General features: G+C 42.9%; 2 protein-coding genes across 9 annotated transcripts in view; one reads left to right on the top strand and one right to left on the bottom strand.

Moving 5' to 3' along the window:
- Positions 1–1,645, top strand: part of LOC143215156 (uncharacterized) — a 43,635-nt gene extending 41,990 nt beyond the window's left edge. For all 7 annotated transcript variants that reach the window (XM_076437024.1, XM_076437020.1, XM_076437025.1 and 4 more), the window contains one exon: positions 223–1,645. Coding sequence is in view for 6 of the 7 variants with exons in the window: in XM_076437020.1 (XP_076293135.1) it covers positions 223–272 (50 nt within the window). In the remaining variant the exon portion in view is untranslated. The remainder of the gene's footprint in view (positions 1–222) is intronic.
- A 1,943-nt stretch (positions 1,646–3,588) lies between these two features.
- Pio (zona pellucida domain-containing protein piopio) overlaps positions 3,589–22,485 on the bottom strand; it is a 94,251-nt gene continuing 75,354 nt past the window's right edge. For both annotated transcript variants that reach the window (XM_076437044.1, XM_076437045.1), the window contains exons 5-9: positions 13,570–13,737; positions 13,115–13,320; positions 11,981–12,143; positions 11,253–11,438; positions 3,589–10,972 (exon numbers count right to left, since the gene is read on the bottom strand). In XM_076437044.1, coding sequence (XP_076293159.1) covers positions 10,769–10,972; positions 11,253–11,438; positions 11,981–12,143; positions 13,115–13,320; positions 13,570–13,737 — 927 coding nt within the window. In that variant the 3' untranslated portion in view covers positions 3,589–10,768. The remainder of the gene's footprint in view (positions 10,973–11,252; positions 11,439–11,980; positions 12,144–13,114; positions 13,321–13,569; positions 13,738–22,485) is intronic.

Genomic DNA, 22,485 nt, shown 5'->3' with positions numbered 1-22,485 from the left:
TCAAATTCGTTTAGATCGACCGTTCATGGTCTGTCTCGATATTCAGATATTTTCTGCCGATAGTAGAACACTCTATACACCCAGTGTACTCCTAATCGCAGTCGTGATTTGCACAAAAAAAAAAGAAAACAGCAAAACTCACCGGCATTGTATGTGACGAAGACAAAGAGCGTGGAAATCGGCCAACGCTGCTCTCAGATGTAATTTGTTCTGATCTTGCAGGGACCGTGAAGGTGACAATCACCCGTCGAAATCAACTGGTACAATATTAGGTAGCTGGTCCAGCCGTGAAGAGTCAGACGAAGAGGAACGATGAAGAGAGCAAGAGGAAACCGTGAAGACGGAGGATGAACATCGTCGAAGGCTGATAGTAAAAAATCGAACAAGTGGAGCTGGACGTCGATCCAGTGGTTCGCCGACACGAAACACGATTCTTATTAATTAAACGTACTTTTAATCGTCAACGAGGATAGGGTACGCGAGCGCACACCGCCGCAATGGAAAAATATACTCGAGCAAACGGAGAACGCTCTAATTATTGAACGATTTACAAACAACAACACACATACACGTACACATACACGATACACACAGACATACAGTCACTGAAAACTTTTTGATAAAACGACCGAATATCCGAGCAAAAAAGTCATCTGTATCGATTAAGATAATTCGAACTATCATCAAGATCAATTGGGGATCGGGAGGGGTTGGGGGGGAGTCATTCAAGGAATTCTATATACACGTGTGCGCTAAAGAACAGATACGAATGTGCGTTATTCTTATTTTTTTTTCATTTTTTTCGAAGGCGTAGAGCACGATAGACACACAGTGGTACACCGTACAGAGAGTTACTGAACAGAATTTTACCTATTATAATTATTATACATATATTATATATATATATATATATATACATATTATATATATACAGTATATTATATCTGGAGATATTTTAATCGCGGTTTTACAGATAACTATATGAATGTGAGATTTAATTTTAAGGAAAGTGGAAGAAGTGGTACTTTTAAAAACGGACACACGCAAACACAAACATAAACAAATACAAACGCATATGAGAACACAACGGCGATGACCTGGACCAACCGTACGGGGTTGCCACGGGAGTCAGTATATAATAATAATAAACACTAATGTACGAATATTGTAATGTACGCGTTTACTGAGTACGTTTACAATTTGCTGCGAATCTCACTGGATTCGCCAGAAAAGTTCGTTCCGGGACATTGCTCACCGATTCTCCTGCGTACTGCCACCAAAGAGTTGCTTTAATCCTTAACGGGAACGAAGAAAAATCGCTGCCGGCCGCGATCCAGAGCGAAATTGTTTGCTACCTCAATTTTGATATCGAGAACCTTTTAGAAACCTGCTTTCGTCGAGGGCTCACAGCGACTCGGCGAATCCCGGTTATTTTGCGACGAGATCCAGGTCGTTTCCGAACCTTCTCACATTCACTTCGTTGAAGAGAACAACGATTCATCCATAGACTGTGGAACTCTATGCATTTATAGGGAATAAATATTTTCTAAGAATCGCGTATAAAATGAAAAATTCGATGACACTGTACACTGCTTCATCTTATCTTCATTTCACCGTTGTGAACAAGGATACAATTTGATTTCATTTTTATTTTAATCGTTTGATATTTGTGCCCTATGAGAATTTGAATTATCGTAAAGTTCCACTATTTGACAGTTTTCACGTGGAAAATTTGGTAATTTAAGGATATTGTTTTGTGATTTTGTGGGAAAGAGATTCTCGATGGAACGACCTGCATCGCTGTCGAAGTTCGAGCGTTTCCCGGAAACGCAGCGTGAACCACGTGTCTAGTTTCTTTGACGCCATTGATCTTGAGATGTTCGACGATCATTTCGGTACAAGTTGACGCCGCTCCGAGTGAACCTGTAAACGTATTCAGTACATGGTCTATATATCTAGTTCGACACAGAGTAGTTAATTAGCGCGAAACCATCACAGCTTAGCAGTCGAGAGAGAAAGAGAGGAGCCTTTTCGACATCGTTTTTCACATTTCGTTCCGCCTGTCTAGAAGAGAATCGATATCGACGTTCAGTCAGAGCGCTGCCTTGAAGGGGATTCACCAATATGAATTTCGTTGTCGATATGTTGACAAAATGAAGCTAGAAACAAGCTTATAGTTAGCTACGCCGATAAGACTTTTAACGAATGAAAACACTTGGAAACATTTGCTGAATTCTCCAATTTCACCTTATCTACACTTTATCTACCGGAAGCCAATTAATAGGATTTTCAATAATTGTATTATATCAAAAGGAAGTTTAAAAATCATTTATATAATCAAGAACGAAATGATTAGACTAATCGCTGGTCGTTGGTGTGTTAAAATATCTGTTTTCAACTGTACCACCAAAAAACAAAACACTATTCTTTGCTCATAGTGGTGAAATCCCTTAGCCAGTACGATTAACCTGTAAAAGGAGGAACTCGCACACGGTGTAACTATGATTCGTCTTCCAAAGCTTTTCACGGCACGCTTCTGAGTCACAGACAACACAGACCCACAGTGACACAAAGAGACACGCAGGTACTTACACACAGGATGTCAGAGAGCTAAAGAGAGATCATAAAGAAACCAGAAAAAATATACAGAGCCCGATTCAACGTTGTATCAGTTCGTCAGCGGTGATGGTAACGCGTGATCGTCGTAAATAAACAAAAAATAACGCCTCCGTCTGTGAAAAAAAAAAATTAACATTTCGAGGATCAACGGGGATCAAGCCTCACAGCTTCTCGACGAAGTTTCTCCGGTTTTGGGGATGTTGAGGAACCGATTTTTTGGATCTTGTCGAAAGTCGACGGTTTTTCGAAATTTGTTCTTCAAGAACTGATGAGTTTTTGATCCCTGTTGGTTCTCGATCGGGAAAAAAACCAAGTGGAATCCATCCAAAAGCTTCGCTTACGGTGAATTGTACTTCAGGACGTAGGTGAAGGTGCGCCTGTCTTTTTACGAGATCTCGGCGCCGATCGCGAAATAGTACCTTCGATCAAACACGTGCCATTTCGTTCTCGCTTGATCCAGATATCGTATAGATCGTTGGATCAAAGGGGTTCGCGAAGGGGACACGTTGTCAGTCTTCGATTCTAAAAAGATGGGCGCACAACCGTAGTGTTTAACTGTACCTAAAGTCGTCGTAGAGATTAATGAAGATAATTGTACCTATAATGATGAAAAAAAATATACATACATACACATACTCATACACAGACAGACACACATACAGAGACACACACGAAGAAAAAAAGCAGTTCACGAATCTCTCTAAGACATAATTAACGAAAAGCGGAAAAGAAGCAAAAAAATAACGAAAATGGATTATCGGCTACGGAGGGAGGCGCCCGCGAGCAGCGTCTGACATTTTATTCTTTCTGGATCATTTCCTATATAATTACGTGCGCAGGTTGTCGCATGATATTTGAATTGCTTGGAAAATGGTAAAATGAAATTTTGACCGAGAGATTATTTAATTTTTCATAGGATGTATAGTACAACCATAGCCATAAATGACAAATCGTTTCACTGATTTGAACAAGAGCTTCGGAAGGCTGGTTCAGAAAAGTAATCTGTGAAGTGAACGGTGCATGACAAAATTTAGATTATTGAAAATTTAAGAGAAGAGGAAGCGTGGTTCCATGTCTAGAGCTTAATTCTCTTCGTTGTTTGCTTAGAGTTTACATCTCAGATCTGTCCGCGGTTTTCAATGGTTTCATGAATAATCGAGACCAGGTGCCAATGAAATTGAACGAAGCCCGTGAACAGGTGTTCGCACAAGTTTCAAGCGGAGGCTGCTCGTGGGCGGAAGCGCGTCGAAACGCGACCGGAACAGCTGAACCAAAGTCGTAATTCGCCAATTGCACGGTCACGTTTATTTATTTATTCATTTCGCTCGCGTGTACGCTTTTATCGAATGCTCGACGCTCCTGTATGCCGCCTGACTCGATTAATCACACACGTTTGATGACCATCGACTCATTTATCAATAGACTGCGGATCGTTATGCACTTCCAACGTGTGCGAATCGGTATAACAGAAATGAATTTCTATTTCATCGCCCGGCGATCTTTCTACGATCTTCGTTATAATCAAAAGAAGACATTTTTGTAAAAGAACGTGGAAACTTGCATAGAGGTCGGCAGTCTGTTCATTTTCTATTTATTTTGATGCAATGTACAATGACTTTGAAAGTGGAAGACGAGGAGGCCATGTTCAGGTGGTCGGGCAGGTGTGTCGAGCACGATCGCCACAAGTGATTTCGTAAATTCGCCTGGGCTATTCTAAAAAACAATGCTAGAATGAAGGACAGGGTAGGAAGGGAGGAAAACGAGAAAGAGAGAGAGTGAGAGGGAAAGAGAGCACACCGAAGACGATGATGGCATCCGGTCGTCGGATGATCCGAGGAACTATTTAACTAACGATCGAGGAGAACGGGTGATAAAAAAAAAGTCATTGTAAGTTTCGCAAGACCTCACGTTCGTTTCCTACTATTTTTGTATGCAACATAAAACAAAAGGAGATTGATGGTAGCGAGAGTGAAGAGAAAAATTCGCGTGTGAGAGAGAGAGAGAGAGTGTGAGAGAGAAAGCGAGCAAGCAGAGCATGCGTTTCATTAGAAGAGAAGACAAAGAAAGTTTATTTATGACGCTTCTCGTTCGGGAATCCACATCTTCCTGATCACCTTCCGTTGATTGCACGTCGACGACTCGTTAGCGAAACCATTTCTGTTTTGTCACATGCGTTGCTTAGTCCTTTATACAAACATTTAGCTGCAGATTCATTCATGTCCATCGTACTCGATCTAGTGAGAATTTTGTTCGTTCGACGGCTCTGCGAGAAGTCACGGAATTTTTTAATTTACCGCGTCGATTTCACGCACTTCCGGTTCTCGCAGAGGTCAGTGATCTTTAGTCCTCGTTGTCTCATCCATTTATTATTTCTGAAAGCTGTGCGGGACACAGAAAACAAATTTAGTCGTCCGTCACTGACCTCCTCGATCTGTCGATGAACAAAATTCTATTTTTCATATGTAAATTATAACAAACCGAACGTTCATTCAACAATTTTTCTTAGATTATTACTAGACTGTCTCTTTTATGCATTCATAGTATTCTTGGTCCCCTAAAACTCACACGATCCTTTTGGAACATAACAGAACCCTCGACGAAAGAATGGAAATGGTCAGCCCATAAAAAACTATAAGAACAATCCATAAATATCTATATTTGCATAAAGATGAACAGTCTAATAATTATTTACAAGAGAAGTGTTACATGTAATATAGAACTCGATGAACATTGCCATTTTATTCGTGATCAGGGAGCGGAATCAACTCTCAAAGTTTGGGACGACAATATCTAAGAATTCCTTTTGTAATCATTAATTGAAAGATAATTTTTAAAGTGTTAACTTTTCCTCTATAATTAATGGATTCTAAGAGAACAATCAAGCATGGTTTACAACCTCAACTTCAAGGTGCATTTTCACCCCCTATAAAAAATGCTACTGAGTTCTATATTATATGTGAACTTCATCAGAATCAGGGGACCACTTGGATAACAGCCCCTGTTAGAGCAACTCGGAGAGATCATTTTTGTTATTTATTCAAATTTAAGTATCTTGTTTTCTGATCAGACGTTTAATCCTTAACCCTGCTGCAATTTGCTGGGAGTTCTCCATCAACAAAATACGAACGGACTGCGTGAAAGATATGCAATTGTCAGAAACATGAAAATGTGGTCGAAGAAGAGTCCGAAGAATGTAGCAGGGTTGACGGACGCAGCGATCTGCAAGTTTGTTAGTATGTTTTATTTTCTTGAGAGCTGTTTCGCTTGAAAATGTTGCCCATCTCTGCATCAGACGTGTTAGCTGGCGTGAACTCAACGTTTCGTTGTTGAAGAGCGAAGTATCCTGCCACGATTTCGCCCTCGGTGAACATGTTTGAGGCTGACACCCCTGGACCGGTGTGAACCAGACCGAGTTCCAAGCTGACCGTACACACGGATTCTTTCTAGATCATGCCTGATTATTTGCTTTTTGTTTGGACATATCACACGGTACAAGAATAAACGATGGCTGTGCCTTTATGCTTAACTCTCTAGCTTTAGACTTGTTCCTTTTTGAACTGAGCTTGGTGTGCGGTCTCGGTTGGTCCTTGCACTCTGTCAACCATTCAGATTCGAGTTGACTAAAGATAGACAAACAATTTATATTTGTTTCGGGTGGAGAAGACAGTTCAGACATATTCACTGATACCTTGCGGGCCAAACACTGTTAAGATTGATGTTAACTCTTTGAGGCCCAGGGCTGGCAGGCATTCGATCCAGGTGGATATGCGTTGAACAAGGAATTGTACAATTTTTTGTGTGTTAATTATTAAGACGTTTTCTGTGACGTTGCACAGAGTGTTCCGTTAGAGACGGAGCTTCGAGAGAAATGATTCGTTTCACAAAATGCAGATGTTGAGCGGTAAAGTAAGATGTAATTATATAGTCTTTCTACAGATGTATCTAATTGTCTTGAAGGAAGGTGGTCCTCGAGAGCAGAGATTGTTTTCATGCTGTAAAATCGTTTTAATCATTTTTATGTTGTAATAGAATCTCACTTCTGACGGATCATTCTGTGGAACATAAAATGGTACAAAAGTAGTTGCAGGATTGGTGAAGCTGTATGATCCTCAAAGAGTTACATGGAGGACATGTTGACGGAGTAAATGGGAAGCGAGAGTGTGTGTGCGTGGGATATGGGAGGAAGAATAGCAAGGAATACTACGACGAATCGGAGAGGATTCGTTTTGCAAAACGCATCGCGAAAGGTGACCGAGAAGGTAGGAGTGAGATTAGGTATCGTATGATGGAAACAAAGAGCTATACTACCAACCCAAAGATGCACAACATCATAGAGAGCCGGACAATTTGATAGAACTCATGTCAGTCTAATTATATTTCTTGTTATATTATATACATATATATATATCATATTTTCCAAAAACGAATTATATATAATTCAATAAAAAAAAGACACTCTCGTTTGATACTTCGCGAGACCTTTCAATTATTCCTCTGTCCAGTTGAAACATTTATAATTTCATAGTTTTAAGACATTAAACCTAGAAGCAGGGATTAGTTCAAACGTTAATTCAGCTTAAAATTTGTTCGAAGATGCTAAACGTTGATAATTATCGATAAGAAAATTTATTTTAAGTACATTTGTTATAGTCTTATATAAAATTTTTATTTAAAGTAATATTTGTTTTAATTAGTGATTTTCTGATTGAAATTTTGTTAGCAGAAGGAAGATTCGGTAAAAAAGATAAGAAAAACATGAAAATAAAATAGGAACCCATTAGTGACGACGTAGGATACAGCCCTGGAGGACAGCGCCTCTAGCGCCATTTGCCGAAATTGCTTATTCGTAATGGATTCGAAGATTGAAGAGATTCCCGCGTGTTCTCGCGTCATTCCCCACGAAATTAATGAAAAAAGAAATACAAATGATGTTTTGAGGGTGCTGAATGGTAAGAAAACAAAGTTCTATTGATTCTTAACTAATTTTGGTATAAATCATTAAGGATAACTGCGAAGTATCTTTGTTTGATCATCTTGATCATACAATAATAACATGAACTGTTGATGTCAAGAATGATTGCATCGGCGTGGATAAAACGTCGAAAGATGAATTCAAGAGACTCGTTGATATATGGTTACAAGATTTATTACGTTTTCGTTATTTACACAAGTTCGTTGTAGGTTCTGTTGACAAGGGTCCAGAGAAACGTTGCGGGACATCAGTAGTTTCGCGTGTCCTTAAAAAAAGTCTCTATTTATACAGGCATTTTCGTCCCCAATGTCGCTATGAACCAATGCCAATTGCCGCGAGCGAACGCTGACTTTCACGTTTGTCATAGACGTTCGTCGGGTGTTTCCAATCCGCGATGGAAGTCCTCAGGATCGTCGATCGCTCGACGTTATTGCACTTGGTTCCGATTTCCGGAACACTGCGCCGCAGAATTTCCAATTAATCAGTCAAATTCCATATCGATATTTTATCATTAATCAATGAAATTTCAATGAATTGATCGAACGCAACTCGATTCGAAATTGTTCAACTTGAACGATATGATAGAAATTCATTTTTTTTAGGAACAATTCGAAATTCTGACGACACTCTGTGTTCCAGTTGGACATGAAAAGCAAAGACGAATCCTCGAAGAACGACCGTCGCCAACGTATAATCGCCTCCGTAAGTCGAATCGAAATTTTTTTAGATAACTTCGTCTAGATCCTTCTCGAATCCATGGGTTACGAGTTACACTGGCGTGTCTTCCATTGTCACTCTTTAAATGTAAATTTTACGATCTGTACCCACCACCACGTTGGACCCAGTTACGCGACTGCTATCCGCAGTTTGTTCTCACGTTCGCGACGATTAACAGTTAAGAACGGTTCTAACAGTCGGCTCTTCAGCTTCTCTCGTTTCTCGCGCACAGATAGCGCCATTGTAACCGGTGTGACAATAGTGCTCGGCCCGAGAAACCTATTCCTGTCGATCTTCGGTTGCGGAAGAATCGAAGGAATCCCCGGTTTCGGCGGACAAACCGCAATTTAATAGATAGATCTTGAAGTCTTGGATTTTATAAAGAATTAAATAGACCACGGTAGATCTTGAATTTTATAAAGAATTGAGTAGACCTTGGGGAGGCCTTGAATATACCTCGAAGTGGCCCGAACGCATTTCTGGCAGATTTTGACTAAATGTTTCTGTTTAGATGAAAACAGGAGCCATTTCTGGAGGCTCAGCGAGTTTGTCCACAGAAAACCGGACGCGGTCCGCTGAAAGAGTACCGACATCGGAGCAGCACCTCGATTCAATTAAACTATTTTACGTTTAAGCGTTATAAATGGATTACAATCGGATTATACACTCGCTTTTCGCCACACTCATGCGTTGGCCCTCGTTGCCGGAAATACGAAGCGTTCGAACAGCTGTGCTCTCTATCATAGCGATCTGATAATTGGTCGCTATCGTCTGGATCAGCTAAATTCCCTCGTCTTTACGGCAACGTGGCCTAATCTCACGTAACACGAAGCACGTCGCCTCGCCGGAAGCACGTAATAACCAATACATCCCGTGCAACTATCATGTTGTCGGTCAGGGGAACTATAACTCGTTGAAACTCGTGAAAACTAGTCTCGGATTGGGCCTGATTTTTCACTATAATTAAAAATCCTACCGGAAGTCTCTATCATTCTTTACGATCAATTAAATGCTTTCATTACTTCAGAACGCACAGATGATTGCAAGGAGAACTCCAATTTACTTTGTCTTCTAGTTTGAAATTTCTGGAATTCCCAGGAAATTAAGCTCCTTTAATTAGGCCACTATTAACACGTTCACTACCGAACAGTTGCAAAAAATTTCATACAGTCTCAGTGACTCCGGCAGATTTTCTCAGCTCGGCCAATTGGAGACAGTTTCCCACGAACGTAAACGGTACGAAACATTCGGGTGACTATAAATACGAGGGGACAAGGGTATTGCTATGGACGGAGGACAGTGAACGCGCCACAATCGGCGCGTCAGTCGAAGAAACAAGGAGATTCGTTACGTAGAAGATCACTGGGGCGTTTGATTCGCTTAAGACAGTCCCTCTGTACTAGCTGACTTCACCTTAAACGCTAGACCGTAGTCGTTCTGCACGGACGGTTTAAGTTAAATTACCGGGGAATGATAAACGGTGATAGACATGGGGGGAGTATCCGTATGGTGCTCGCCATTTTTCATTTTTTTTTTAGTGCGGCTGCTAGTGTTAGCTAGGACAGCGTATACCGGACTAGTATACAGTATGTATAGAATAATAATAATATTAATTATGTATATATAACATACAGGTATCTATATTTATAGATTTTTATATATATATTAGAGTTTAATCCTAGAAGTTCGTGTCGATTCGATTCAAGTAAGTCAGGGCTAGGCTACGATTTTTTCTCTAGGGCGTAGGTCGCGGCACGTGCTCGAAACGATAGTTCACGGGACACCATGGAACTGTGGGGAATTAGTAGTCCATGGAATTAGGGCTTGGAAGGTATCGAAACGGTATCGAAAGAACAGTAAAAACTGCGCTGCGGGTCCAACGAGAAAGCTTGTCTTTTTCCACGAGAGAGGAATTTTCTCACCTTCTCCCTCGGGAAAGAGCAATTTTTTCTTCCTTCCTTGAGAATCATTTGCCATTTTCGTATATGAGAAATTACTTCTCTCTTTAAAAATTGTCCATAATTGTGTCCAGCGACCTTGACATGTCTTTCTCGCGGAACCCACAGCGAGAGTTACCAAAACGATGGCAAGATCTCCGTTGAACGATACGAAAATAGCGTTGAACACACGCTGACTCCTCCTGATACCTAGTTCGCACGTGTCCGGACCCATCTACTTCCTCGATGAACAAATAGAGACAATAGCATCGGCAAAGTTGAGCAAAGGATATCTCGTTCAATAATCCACCTAAATTCTCTGCACCTCGCCGCGACCCTAGAACCGATACTTTTTTCCGGAAGATCGTTCCTCAAGGTCGTCGACTGAATCGACTTCTCTGATAGAAGCTCGACCTCGTTTTCTCGAGCTTGTTCGCTCTTCAATTTCTTCTGTTTCTCTACTTCATCATCTTCTTCGTAGATCGTCCCTCGTGTTCTTTATTCTTCGTTAATCTCTAAACAATTAACTGCTGTGACTGTACGCGGTGTTCGTGTACGGACCACTGTAGATGGATGAACCTGTCGTCGAAACGCTCTTATGTCGTCTCTTTGCGAGCAGTACCAAAATGGCGGCCACCACTGCTAGCATGAGGATCAGGCCCGCGATTGCTATGCCGATGGCGAAGCTCTTCTGCGAGATGCAGAAGCTGTCTGGGTCGTCTGTCGCCTGGAAATTAGATAATTTTTCTGTCAGTCGTTTGTGCGAATTTCTAACAAAATTTTTTAAACAAAATTTCACATCAAGATCGCTTAAGAAGACTATGAATAAAAATTGCTTGAACTGCAAGGTTTTATAACAAGTCAAACGGGGTCCAATTTTGTCAGTTCACTTTCCAGGACACTCTGTTGCAAAATCGTCGTTTGCCAATCGGCGACGGCTGCCAAGGTCGGCCGCCGTTTCTAAGAACGATCATTTCGGATCACGAAATCGTACAAACGAGACTCACCCTTTCTCTGACGACGTCATCGCTGTAATCAGACCTGGAGCCAATGTCCGAGGCTTCGTTCACGTATAGTCCGCTGTAGACCTCTATGGTCGCTGGTGTACCACCATCCAAGCCCTCGACACTTTTCACCGCGTTGTCATTCGCAGTGTCCCTGCGTCGCCTCGACACCGAATTGCAAGCTGGCGGCTGCAACAACGGAATAGTGATTGCCTCTTTTGGACAGACTCCAAAACATGGAATCCTCGATCATGCGAACGGAATTTTTTCGATTTCGTGCGTTAGTTACACAATGACTGAACTTCTTGATGATTGATAACCTTTTTTATTCTGCGAATCTGAATTATTTAACATAATGGGTGGGGAATGAAGATTTTAATACAAAGCAACGTGAGAATTGCAAAGTGATCGTTTTCATTGGTTCTCATTGATACAGATTGCATTAAATAGTCGTGTGTAAAAAAAATCCCAACCGGACATTCCATTCCCGTTTCGATCGAGGAACCTGTAGGCTATAAATAGGCATTATGAGAGGATATGGTTGTTTCGCTATCCTGTAGCCATTCACAAGATTCGATTCCCGTTTGATCCGATATTGCTAAATGATTATTATACTATTAAAAGATGATCATCGTGTGGGTAATTCGTGGTGGCATTAAAGGGGAAGGGATTATGGGGGATTCTCTGAGCCGCGTGAACCTAACGGGTTGAAAGCGGAATTTTCTTATTACCGTGTTGGTGCATCCTCCATCGTGTTTCACACACAGCCTGACGTTGCACTGGTAGTAGACGCTCGCTGTGTAAGGGAATTTGTGCGCCTGGAAGTTCACCTTCGCCTCCGTTTTGTCCTCGTTGTACGTGAATTGTCCCATAATCTCGCCGTCAACCGGACAACTGAAATAGGAATCGAATTTCCGATAATTAGTACGCTGTGAACACGAATTAGCACATTTTATCCTGCTTATAAAGTACTACTTTTCTATTTTACAAGCAGCTAACGCTGGGTCCTCGTAATCTTTAAAATTATAATCTTGTAAAACAGTTTTCATTATTTTTTAGGACTCAAGCCTTACGTTGGAAGGACTTCTGTGATTTTGAGGACACACATCTGACAATGAAAGGACTCCTTCAATTTGTAGGACACAAGATTTCTGCCAAAGGAGCTTCTCTTCATTTTTTGGACAAAAGGTTCGTGCTCTTTTAATTTTTGAAACACAAGTCCATCTTTTTAGGACACAGAAATTGAAAGTAGTCGAGTTGCGACATAAGTTTCGGGTGTCCTTCTGTCACATTGAACAAGTCGAGAGGGAAAGTGTCCGCGCCACAACCTGTCCGCGTCGCATCAGCTGATTTGCTTATGAAAAGAAGTCAGTGAACCGACCCGCTTTGTACTGTGAATTCCGGGCCTTGAATTATTCATCGGACGTTGTGACGTGGTCAATAGGATCATATAGATAGTAGAATTGTTCGTTGGAACGGTGTTTGTTAACAGACGTGGCAGGAATCCGAAAAGTAAAGAACAACAAATTCCAAAAGAGTCCAAGATACTCTTGGAAAATAAAGAATACGAAAGTTGTTGACCATAGAACATATACAAAAATAAACCACTAGGACTGAACGAAGAAAATGTTCGTATAATGCAAAACCTGTGGTGGATTCTCAGACAGCGATTTAGCGAACAAGACATTCGTGGGGCTAGGATAAATGGAGCTTCAGAAGAGGAGGAAGCGCAATAATTGTAGAAAATAGGTGACCCGGAGCCCGTGAGAAACAGGGAAGCGTAACTCATGAAAAAATCACGAAAGAGAAACTCGTTGGATGTAGGCAATAAGTGATTCACGGAAAATAACGTAATATGAAATTACCCTTCATCGTTTATGAGCCTCTGCTCCCCCCATCCGAGTCCGTCGCGCACCAAGCAATCGGAGATCTTCAGCCCGAACATTTCCTGTTTGTCGATGCTAATGACCAAGGTCAGGGGGTCCCCGATCTTCACGTTTTCCGCCACTTGATGCCTCGTTGGATCTCCGCTGAAGATCTTCATCGTGCATCCTGGCATAGGAGCTGTTGCCTGTCAAGAACATTTGTTCGTTGCCTCTTAATGCTTTCTAGACCACGATCCTCTATTTTCACTGCAATAAACCCGACACCCACTTGTCTGCCTTTTCTATCGACTCGGCAGACTTTTATTCAAAGTTTTCAATTCTCTTATTCAAATTCTGTAATTCTCTATTCTTATTCAAATCTTCAAGAAAACGGTAAAGTAAGGAACTATTGTATCGGGAATTGTATGTATTGAGGGAAAAAAATGCATTCTCACCTGCAACGGCAGGGACTGCAACATGTCCACGTGCGTCTGATCGTTCGTTACCACTTTGTCTCGCGTCTGGTATCGACATCTCACGTGAAAACCTCTGCCCTGGTTCGTGACCAGCTTCAGGTGTGGCTGCACCACTATCGTGTTGAAGTATTCGATACCGCCATCATTCTGTAACAGAAATCAAATTTCAAAGATTCAAGGTGTGAAATATTCAGAATTTCGAAACACCTAATTTCACAAAGGTTCAAAGTTTCGAAATATTTAGTTCTCTAGATTTAAGATTTCGATGGTTCAAAGATTCGGAAATATTCGTAAGGTTGAAGCTTTCAAAAATCGAAGGGTTCAAAGGTTCAACAACTCAATGATTCCAGAAGCAAGTCGTTCGGCGACTTCTTCGGCGCGTTCGCAAAGCAATTTCTCGAGCCAACGTGTCTGGGTCGTTTCGACGCTGCGGCAAGGATATAAAGTAAATCAAGTCACAATGTAAAACCGATCCCAATCTCCGCTCCCTTTCTGCCCCGTGCTATCGTAATTGTTTCAGTCATTGTTCGCAGCCCAGCGGACGCGTTTCGGTGTGCCGACTGTTGCAATTCTCGGACGCGTTTACGAGCCGTTTCGGTCACTGTAATCGCAGTTACCTGGCCTGAAAGTTCTCCCAGCGTTCCGTTTGTCCTTGCACCCTTCTAACAAAAACCTAATCGTTCTGCTTTATTATCTGCTGGTCCCAGAAGAACTAATTTCTTCCTCCAAATCTCATTTTTGCGAAATGATTACCGGAAGTCATGTATATTAATTGAAATGTCTAAAATGATGGTGTTTCAGGTCGAGATATTTTATGATCGCGATTAATAAGATCGTTTTTGAAATATTCACTCTTCCGTGTTCTTTTTCATGTTCTTCATCCGCCACAAAATGATCACTTATCAATTTCCCGACCCGAATACCTCTTCATCCTCTTCAGGATTAATTTTTCATCTACAATGCGTTACCGCCCGCGGCTATTTAATTTTCTTCCACGACCGAGCTACTCTTCGGCAGCCCTGGCAACCTCTCCAGACCAGTCATTATCATTAATGCGAACGATAATCGCCGTTAATGAGGTTAATTCGCAATCAAAGCTTCCGCGGGTATTGGGTTTAATGGGAGGATGATAATCGTCTTTAGAGGACGCGGATGATCTTGTCTAGCCTCGATCGAGGGCCCCGTTTAAGCATGTTTGCTTAACCGAGCCTTTCTGGAAGATCGATTATCCCTTAACTGCTTTTTCTGATCGACCGGTCGACTATTTACTAAAGGACCTCGGTTCCTCATTATCGTGGACAATTTACTGTGTGCGAAAGACATTCTATTTTTCCAGGATTTATCGCCCCTGTGAAATTTCTCCGAAGGAAATTACAATTTTTCCTACCGTTTCCAGGAAGGAGAAGAAAAATCATCGATCATACTTATCGCGGACGATGCTCCAATGTCAAAGGAAAAGGAAAATTATAGGAAACGTAAAACCACGAAGAGAAGAAACGTACCAGCAGATACTATAATGGTTAAAGATCATCCAAGGATGATCGACTAGCGAAGATTCCTAGAACGGCCAGCTGACCGCGGAAAACCACCGGATCTGACCAAGTAAGAACATAATACAGAAGAAGCGCGAGCGACTTCACGGAATAAATTCCTCTGCGCGAGAACCGCAAGAAAAATCGATGCTCGCGAGGGAACACGAACTGGCAAAAATTCGTCGCGTTCAACGGGGTGGTCTGAAGAGACCGGAGCCCCGTAAGGAAAAAGGAAGAGGAAGATGAATCCTTGCTCGTTTTACACGGGAGTCTGATCAGCGTCAGGATCGTGTGACACAGCGGCGCGCACGCGGCTTTAAGTTGTTTGCGGTGTCGCCGGAGAGAAATCATGCTCTCCGCTGCGATCATTCGAGTCTTCGCACTTAAACCTATCGGTTCGAACACTTCAGACTTCATGCAACTACCAGAAGTATCGAAAAAGAATTTTGTCGGAAGGGAATCAGACATTTCTTCTTGACTGAACAATTTCTTGCAATTTTTAAGAACATGTTCGCTAGAAGTCGTGAATTAGAATGGCCATTGGTACGGTTGAAGTAATCAAGGCGATTCAAAGGTCGACCAGTCAGGATTGTTCGAAAGGCGGAGCAATTTCATTGGACCGAGTGCTCGAATTGTTACAGCCCTGATATCTGACCAGTAAATAGAGCCCCCTGTTTGTGTCCTAGGCATACGAGGCACCTGTGGCTCGTTGCTAGGTGTGAAACGTAAAGTCACCGATCTGACGGGCCTCTCGGGCCGATGCACCGCAGATTGCGAGTATCCTTGCTGAGGTCGGACGCGGGGATCCTCGAAGGTCGTTGCCTGCTCGATATATACGGTGTGCGTGGAGAATCTTCGCTCAGCATCCATTCTTCCTTAAAAGCTCTGTAGAATCTCCAGTCTCTTCTTGAATCTTACTATTCTTAAGTTAAAGGACTCATTAGGTCCTAAGGATTGAATCCTCAAATTACAGATATTTTAAACCCTCATTCTGCGTTCGAAACGATTTTCCTGCTTGATGCACCGGTTTCCCAGAAGCGGTTTACGCAGGAATTAGGCGAAAGCAATTAACCCCGGGGTTAAGTGGGCGAAGGTACCTCGGTAAACACTAATTTTCGCGTAACAGGACTCGCAAGCTAACGCTTCCTGATGTTGTCTTCATTAGAGGGCCGAAAACGACAGAAACCTCTTTCCCAAAGGACACAATCCATCCTCAGGAAGTCTCATCCTGGAGCACATCGTGTTCCCAGTTCGCAGGAGATTCTATCTCCTCTGTGTAGTCTAATTAGTAGATTCACGAAAAGGACCATTTTTTCGAACGATCGTTTCCCGATTAGTTGGTTATCGCTCTTTGTTTGGAATTTAATAATTCACCGGGAAAAAGGCGGTGTATGAGAGGATGGTAATTATTCTGTGCTATCTCGGCGCTTTAATGACGATAATGACAACGATCGGGAGGGTTCCTGGAAGATCGTTGCAAGGCTATGATCCTTCCTATCACAGTGACTTCGATAAACCATGCTGTTCTCATGTGATGTTCGTTGAGAATGGTGAAAAAATTGTGTAACGTACTTGACACTCATCAATATCCGATAATGCGTTCTCAAGATATCGTTATGGTTGAGAAGTGGTTGTTAAGATCGTTTTGGTCTTGTTGGTCGTCGCGAAAATTCGACTCGTTAATGACTAGTGGCCTCTTAGGACCTCGTTACGCGGACGATTATTCCTTAATGACTTGATAAAGCGTCACGGACGGTTTCGAGATTGATATAGTCATCCTGTGATAATTCCGTAATATTCCCAGGGGACTCACTCGATTATTTATAGACTCTTTAGATTATTTTCAAATGGAGTATTTATGAAGTCTCTAGATTATTTTGAGCACGACTGTTTATGGACTCCTTAGATTAGTTTAGACTGGATCATTTACAGATTTATTTCGTTTTATTTAGATGGTCAACATATTTTCAATGAGACGAGTGCAAAGGTGGTATTTTTAAGTTTTCAGAGCACTCGAGTCTCATTACAGTACAGGTGAAAATACTTTTAGTCTACCAGGTAGCTCTTGGTTAACATGCTTCGCAGCTTGCTAACTAATTTCTAGTTGATGTGTTAAACGAGTGTTTTACCGTTCGGCAAAGGTAATGATAAATCACAGAATTTACAGTAAAACAGAAGGTACTGTCTTCTGTTTGTTAACATGCCTTGTCTCGCGAATGTTCTATATATTATAAACTATTACACTCTACTGTTACAGAAATTCAATGTTTCAAAGGCACAAGCTCGAATGTTCCAATGCCCAAAAATGTCAAAGCTTCAAAGTTCCGATTAATGGATAAGAAGTTGTCATTCGATGATGTTGACTCAACAAACATTCCCGCGAACGACTGCATAAATATTCCACGAAAGAATCCGGCATTAGCATAAACATCCAGGGTCTCGGTGCACATTGGCGGCGTTAAATAATGAAGGTAAACGGTCGTGGGAGGTGTTAAAATGACTAGCGTCTCGGGAGTAGCTCGCTAGTCGCTAATTCGCCTCGGCAATCATGCAGATTCGAGGCTGGGCGGTGCTCAAACGCCCCGGATTGGTTTTGCCGAGCGAGTGTCCACACCTGAATCCGTATTACCACAAATTGCGAGGATCATTACCGGAGCCTACGCAATAAACCTCGCCGCAGCAGCGTTGCTAACCACCGGGAGGTGCTCATTGCTCGGGTGAGGTCACGCTGGTCCTCGATTAATCCGATCCGCGTTACACAACCGTCGCTCGCTGTCGATATTGGTTGGGGACTATTGTGGTCGCTTGATCGAGACCTTCCCCGGCCTTCTGTTAGTTCAATTTTCGTTTGTACGACATAGATAGTTCACGTAAAAGAGGATAAGAGGATAAGAGTCATGTACAAAAACTAAGGACAAGAATGATTATCTTAATCCACTGATTACATCAAACTGGAAGTAGGGACGTACGTGTTAACTTTTTATCTGAAAGATAGCTTTGAATAGCTTCGGAAGGAATTCTGCTGGGTATTTTCAGTTGATCGCATCCGTAGCATTCGGTTAGGGTCTCTCGAAGGAATACTCGAGGTATTTAGTAGTCAGTGGCGTTTGGTCTCTTTGGGATCCGTCTGCTAACCCTCGGACTATCCTGGAAGGCGAGGTTGGTAGTTTTCGAGGTCGTCGATATGGGAATCCTCCTACACGAACTGGTCCAGGCGGGTTCGAGGACACGAGAACCTTTGCGTCGGTTCTCTCTCCCTCGCTCCCTCTCCACATGCCTTTATAGATGAAAAGGGGGAAGGAACAGCGATACGAGCAAAAAGAGGATCGGCGAAGAAGGAACTTTGAGATGCTGCGACGAGGGGGACCGACGACAGACTGGCTGAAATCATTCTGACGGACGCGTAAAACGAGTTTTACGAGCATCTGTGGATTTTAGTGGACGACGATCCGGGGTGGTTAATGATCGTTTAACCAGGAAAATTGAGCGAATCCCTTGGCGGGATTCCCTTCTTAACGATAATTACTGCCTCGGGACCTTTACGCATCTGCACCGCGACGGAATGTGCGAAATCCGAGGATATTAAATTAGTAACGTGCGCTGCCGTGCTTTTTGGTCGCTTTCCCAGAGCGAGGAGTGCTGCCAATTTTTCTGCGTGTATCTTAACAAAGGAATGTTTCTTTGCAATAGTCTTGGGATAGCGATGATCGTCTTCGTCTATCCGAGGAATGTGCCGGGGATTTTTGTGCAAATTGGTTTTGCGTATATCGGTACCCAAGAATGTTTCTTTATGTTTTCGCGTTTGGTCGGAGACGCATACTGATCAATTTTATGTAAATTGTTCGCGAGCGTCGAAGTGGGATGAATTTTACTTATACTGTTTTTTATTCGATGCTTTAGACAGACTGAGAATTTTATAGAGGAAGAAAATATTCTCTTCTGAGTACTTTATAAATTATGTATGAATTTCTTTACGAGCCTGGTGACACACAAATCTTTAAAAATAACAATGATTCTTAGTGAGTTCGCAGTGGTCCTTGATACAGTGGATACATTAACTGGAATATCTGGAGGATTACCAAGAATTGTACAGAGGATTACCAGAATTGTGCCCAAGTTAGCAGTACGTAATACAGTAACTGGCAGGCAGTGTTAACACGATCAACAACGTCTAAATCTGCAATTGAATCTGTAATTGAACAGTACCTGGTACCATCAGAAATCCCTGGGTAATCAAAAACTAGCTGGACCAACTGCAGTTAAAACTGCCTCACGGTCAAAGTGAGCGGCGAAGAATTCGCTTCGGTTCGAAGCCGACACACCCACCAATCACCACCGCAAGAAAACCCGTCCTCCGCCTCGCGGAGAACGCGAACTGTTACAACGTACGGTGAATCGACCGAAAGCTGGAATTCATAATAAAGTACCGTTGCGCTCACAGATCATACGCGGACGGTTCCGTTTTCGCGCGCGAAGGTCGAGAGAGCCCCATTGTGTGTTCAGTTCTCTATCTCTCTTTCTTCATCTTCATCTATGGTTGTGTTCTATAACGGTTCAAAAATCCATCGAAATCGCCGTCATCGTGTGTTGTTGCGTGCCGCGATGCTATACCGTTCAGGTTGTACACACAGAAAGAGAGGAAGAGAGAGAGAGAGGATGATCGCGAAGAGGGCCCTGTCACGGGCCAACAAGAACGACAGGAGTCGGATTCCATCAGCCGGAGCCGAAGAGTTATCAGACCGCAAGGCATCCACGGTATTCCCTTCTTGCCTAGTCACGGACGTTCGACATCATCGGATGTCGCGTCAATTCCCACCAGGACGCTACGTACACACGATCTCTGTGACGACTTATTCCGCGGAGAACGCGATGATCGCTGATTTCATTTGAGCTCCACAGAAATTACTCTACCGATGGCGTCTGCTTCGTTAGAGGATCTCCTCGAGCGAAATCAAGTTTGTTCGATCGGTATGAATTTCGACGAATTTTTTAGACTGTTGAGTTTATTCGAAGAAATTCTCGGAATGAATTTACAAGATAATTGTTCCGAAGAGATTTTAGTCGAAGAGGAACTCAATGGATTTTATTCAAGGAAATACTCTGCAATAATATTCCTGAAAGAAATACTCCGCAGAAACTTTCCTAAATGAAATATTCACATTCAGAGCCTCGCAGAAACGTTCACAGAGAGAGAGAAAAATGAATTTGAATGAATCAGACGCCTTTTGAATTCAAGTCTGAAGCGTGCAGGAGGAAATGGCGATGTTCACGAAGGAGATCGAATCCCGAGTGGAACGGGGAACACATCGAAGGCCGATCGAAGTCAAAGTTGAAGCCTGATACACAGGCTCTGTTACTGGCGGCGTGGTAGACCACCCAACGCGGAGCCTCTCTAAAAATCCCGCAGCTATTCTTGGCTATGCGAGACTCGTCCTGGCGTTCCTGAAAGACACGCCAGGCATCGAGGCATGCGTTTCTGATGTTCGTCGGATGCTTCCTGGACTGTTTATCCTGACCGTGGATCTTGAGGCGTTCGACGGCTCGGTTCATCCTTGCATCGATAACGATTGCCAATATGTCGACTTGGGAGATGCTGCTTGAAGCTCTCGACTCGGCGACTTGGCGAGAAGCGTGTGTCAGAAAAACGAGAAAGAATAAATCGTGGAAAATTGGATGAGGATATTTGCAAATATGGAAACAGGAATTTTGTGGAACTTAAACGGGTTCTCGATCGGAAGAGGAGAATACAACCTCAAAAATAAGATAAGATTAAAGAGCAGGAGTATAACACGAACAATGAAAAGCGGTAAGCCTCTCGAATCAATTCTTTCAGCTTGTTTAAATCGTGTTTCACACCTCCCACACTCTCCACGATCGTCGAATAAATTATCAAGTCCTCAGCAACCACCGCCACGATCATAAAAATAGCACACGATTGAATTAAAACGGCGGGAAAGAGTGCAGAAGTAAAAGAACATCCGTGGCATGTGTTATTCTTCATTGTCCGAGGGTACACGTCCGTTGTCGACTGTTATCTGCGCAACGAGATGTTTTTACAAGCGATTCCCCGGACGATTTTGACGAACAGTTCTGCGATTAAAATTACCCTAATTGCGGGTGTGGGGCTCGAGAAATGTTGCCCGGGAACAGCGCATGCAACGCGGGTGAGAACGTCGCTGCTAACATTAATAATAAGAATCAGGGGGCGGTACTGATGAGTCCCTCTGATAGTTCATTTGCATGAAACCCCCGGCTACCGGAGCTTATTCTCGTGCCAGGGGCCAAAAGGTGTTGTGCATCCTGCGCACATGGTTTTGATGAACGCTGAACGCTGTATCCTTCTTCCATGCCTCGGGAACGGGAACGAATTCCTGCGGACCGTCTGCAGATATCAGATAGTCGGACTATAATAATCCGTTGCTCCAACGATTTATTAAAGACCGGCCTGCATCGCGTGGCCTGTGGAAAAACGAATCTACCGATGGGAACCAGTCCTGGAACGTTTCTCCGTATAACTGTCCCCTTCAGCTTCGGAAAGCTCTTCGGATTTCCACTACCACTCATTTTACTTTTATTGGTGCTCTTGTTCTTGTGTTTCAATGTAACACCATTTTATTTCTAAGATTGTGGTTGTACACAGGGGTTCCTTAATTTATTCAGAGATTCCCAGATACGTAAAAGGTGTGAAACACAAGCCTAAAGACACATTCGGAACGACAAAGGATCGTTTTGTGCAGTAACCGTCTATTAATTTCACGTTTGGCTTGGATTAGATGAAATTCGAGGCCGCGATAGCTTCGAGGGGTATGATAATGTATTCAATGATTCTCGGAGGTGTAGAACACGTTGCGGAGAGCGTTCTTTCGCTAGAGGGGTAAGATTCGCGAGAACTAAACCGGGGAATGCACGCGAGAGCCCGTATACGCGCGTGAACGCGCTGCAACGCGTTGCAATGGCCGGTGCAACACGCCGCCGCGATTCTTGTCGGAGATTTATATTCACCCGGGACAGTGATATTAATTCCGCCACGACCAGGAACCCACCGGAGATCTTATTAGCCAGAATTTACGTAACGGCCGCGAGAATTGCTCGTTTCCGTGACTCGTAGCTCGCGGCCGGCTGCAGGAAGCTTTCCGATATCCTTGGAATGCACGTGGGTGCAGTTGATGCACGAACAAATCGAGCTGCGTTAGAGCGGCCGTAAAGATGTCCTGCTGGAGTATCTGGCGGGCCCGCGGACTTCCTGACACCGGTAAAAACGGTTCTCTGAACTTGATTTTAGTTAAACATTCCTCTTTGTTGGGATTGACACAATCTGTTTCCAGAATGGAATGGGACTAAACAAGCTCACCAATTTTTCAGG

The sequence above is a fragment of the Lasioglossum baleicum genome, chromosome 13 (assembly GCF_051020765.1).
Source record: "Lasioglossum baleicum chromosome 13, iyLasBale1, whole genome shotgun sequence".
Classification (NCBI taxonomy): Eukaryota; Metazoa; Arthropoda; class Insecta; order Hymenoptera; family Halictidae; genus Lasioglossum; species Lasioglossum baleicum.
The sequence above is the reverse complement of the archived record's forward strand: the minus strand, read 5'-3'. Positions and strand labels throughout refer to the sequence as shown.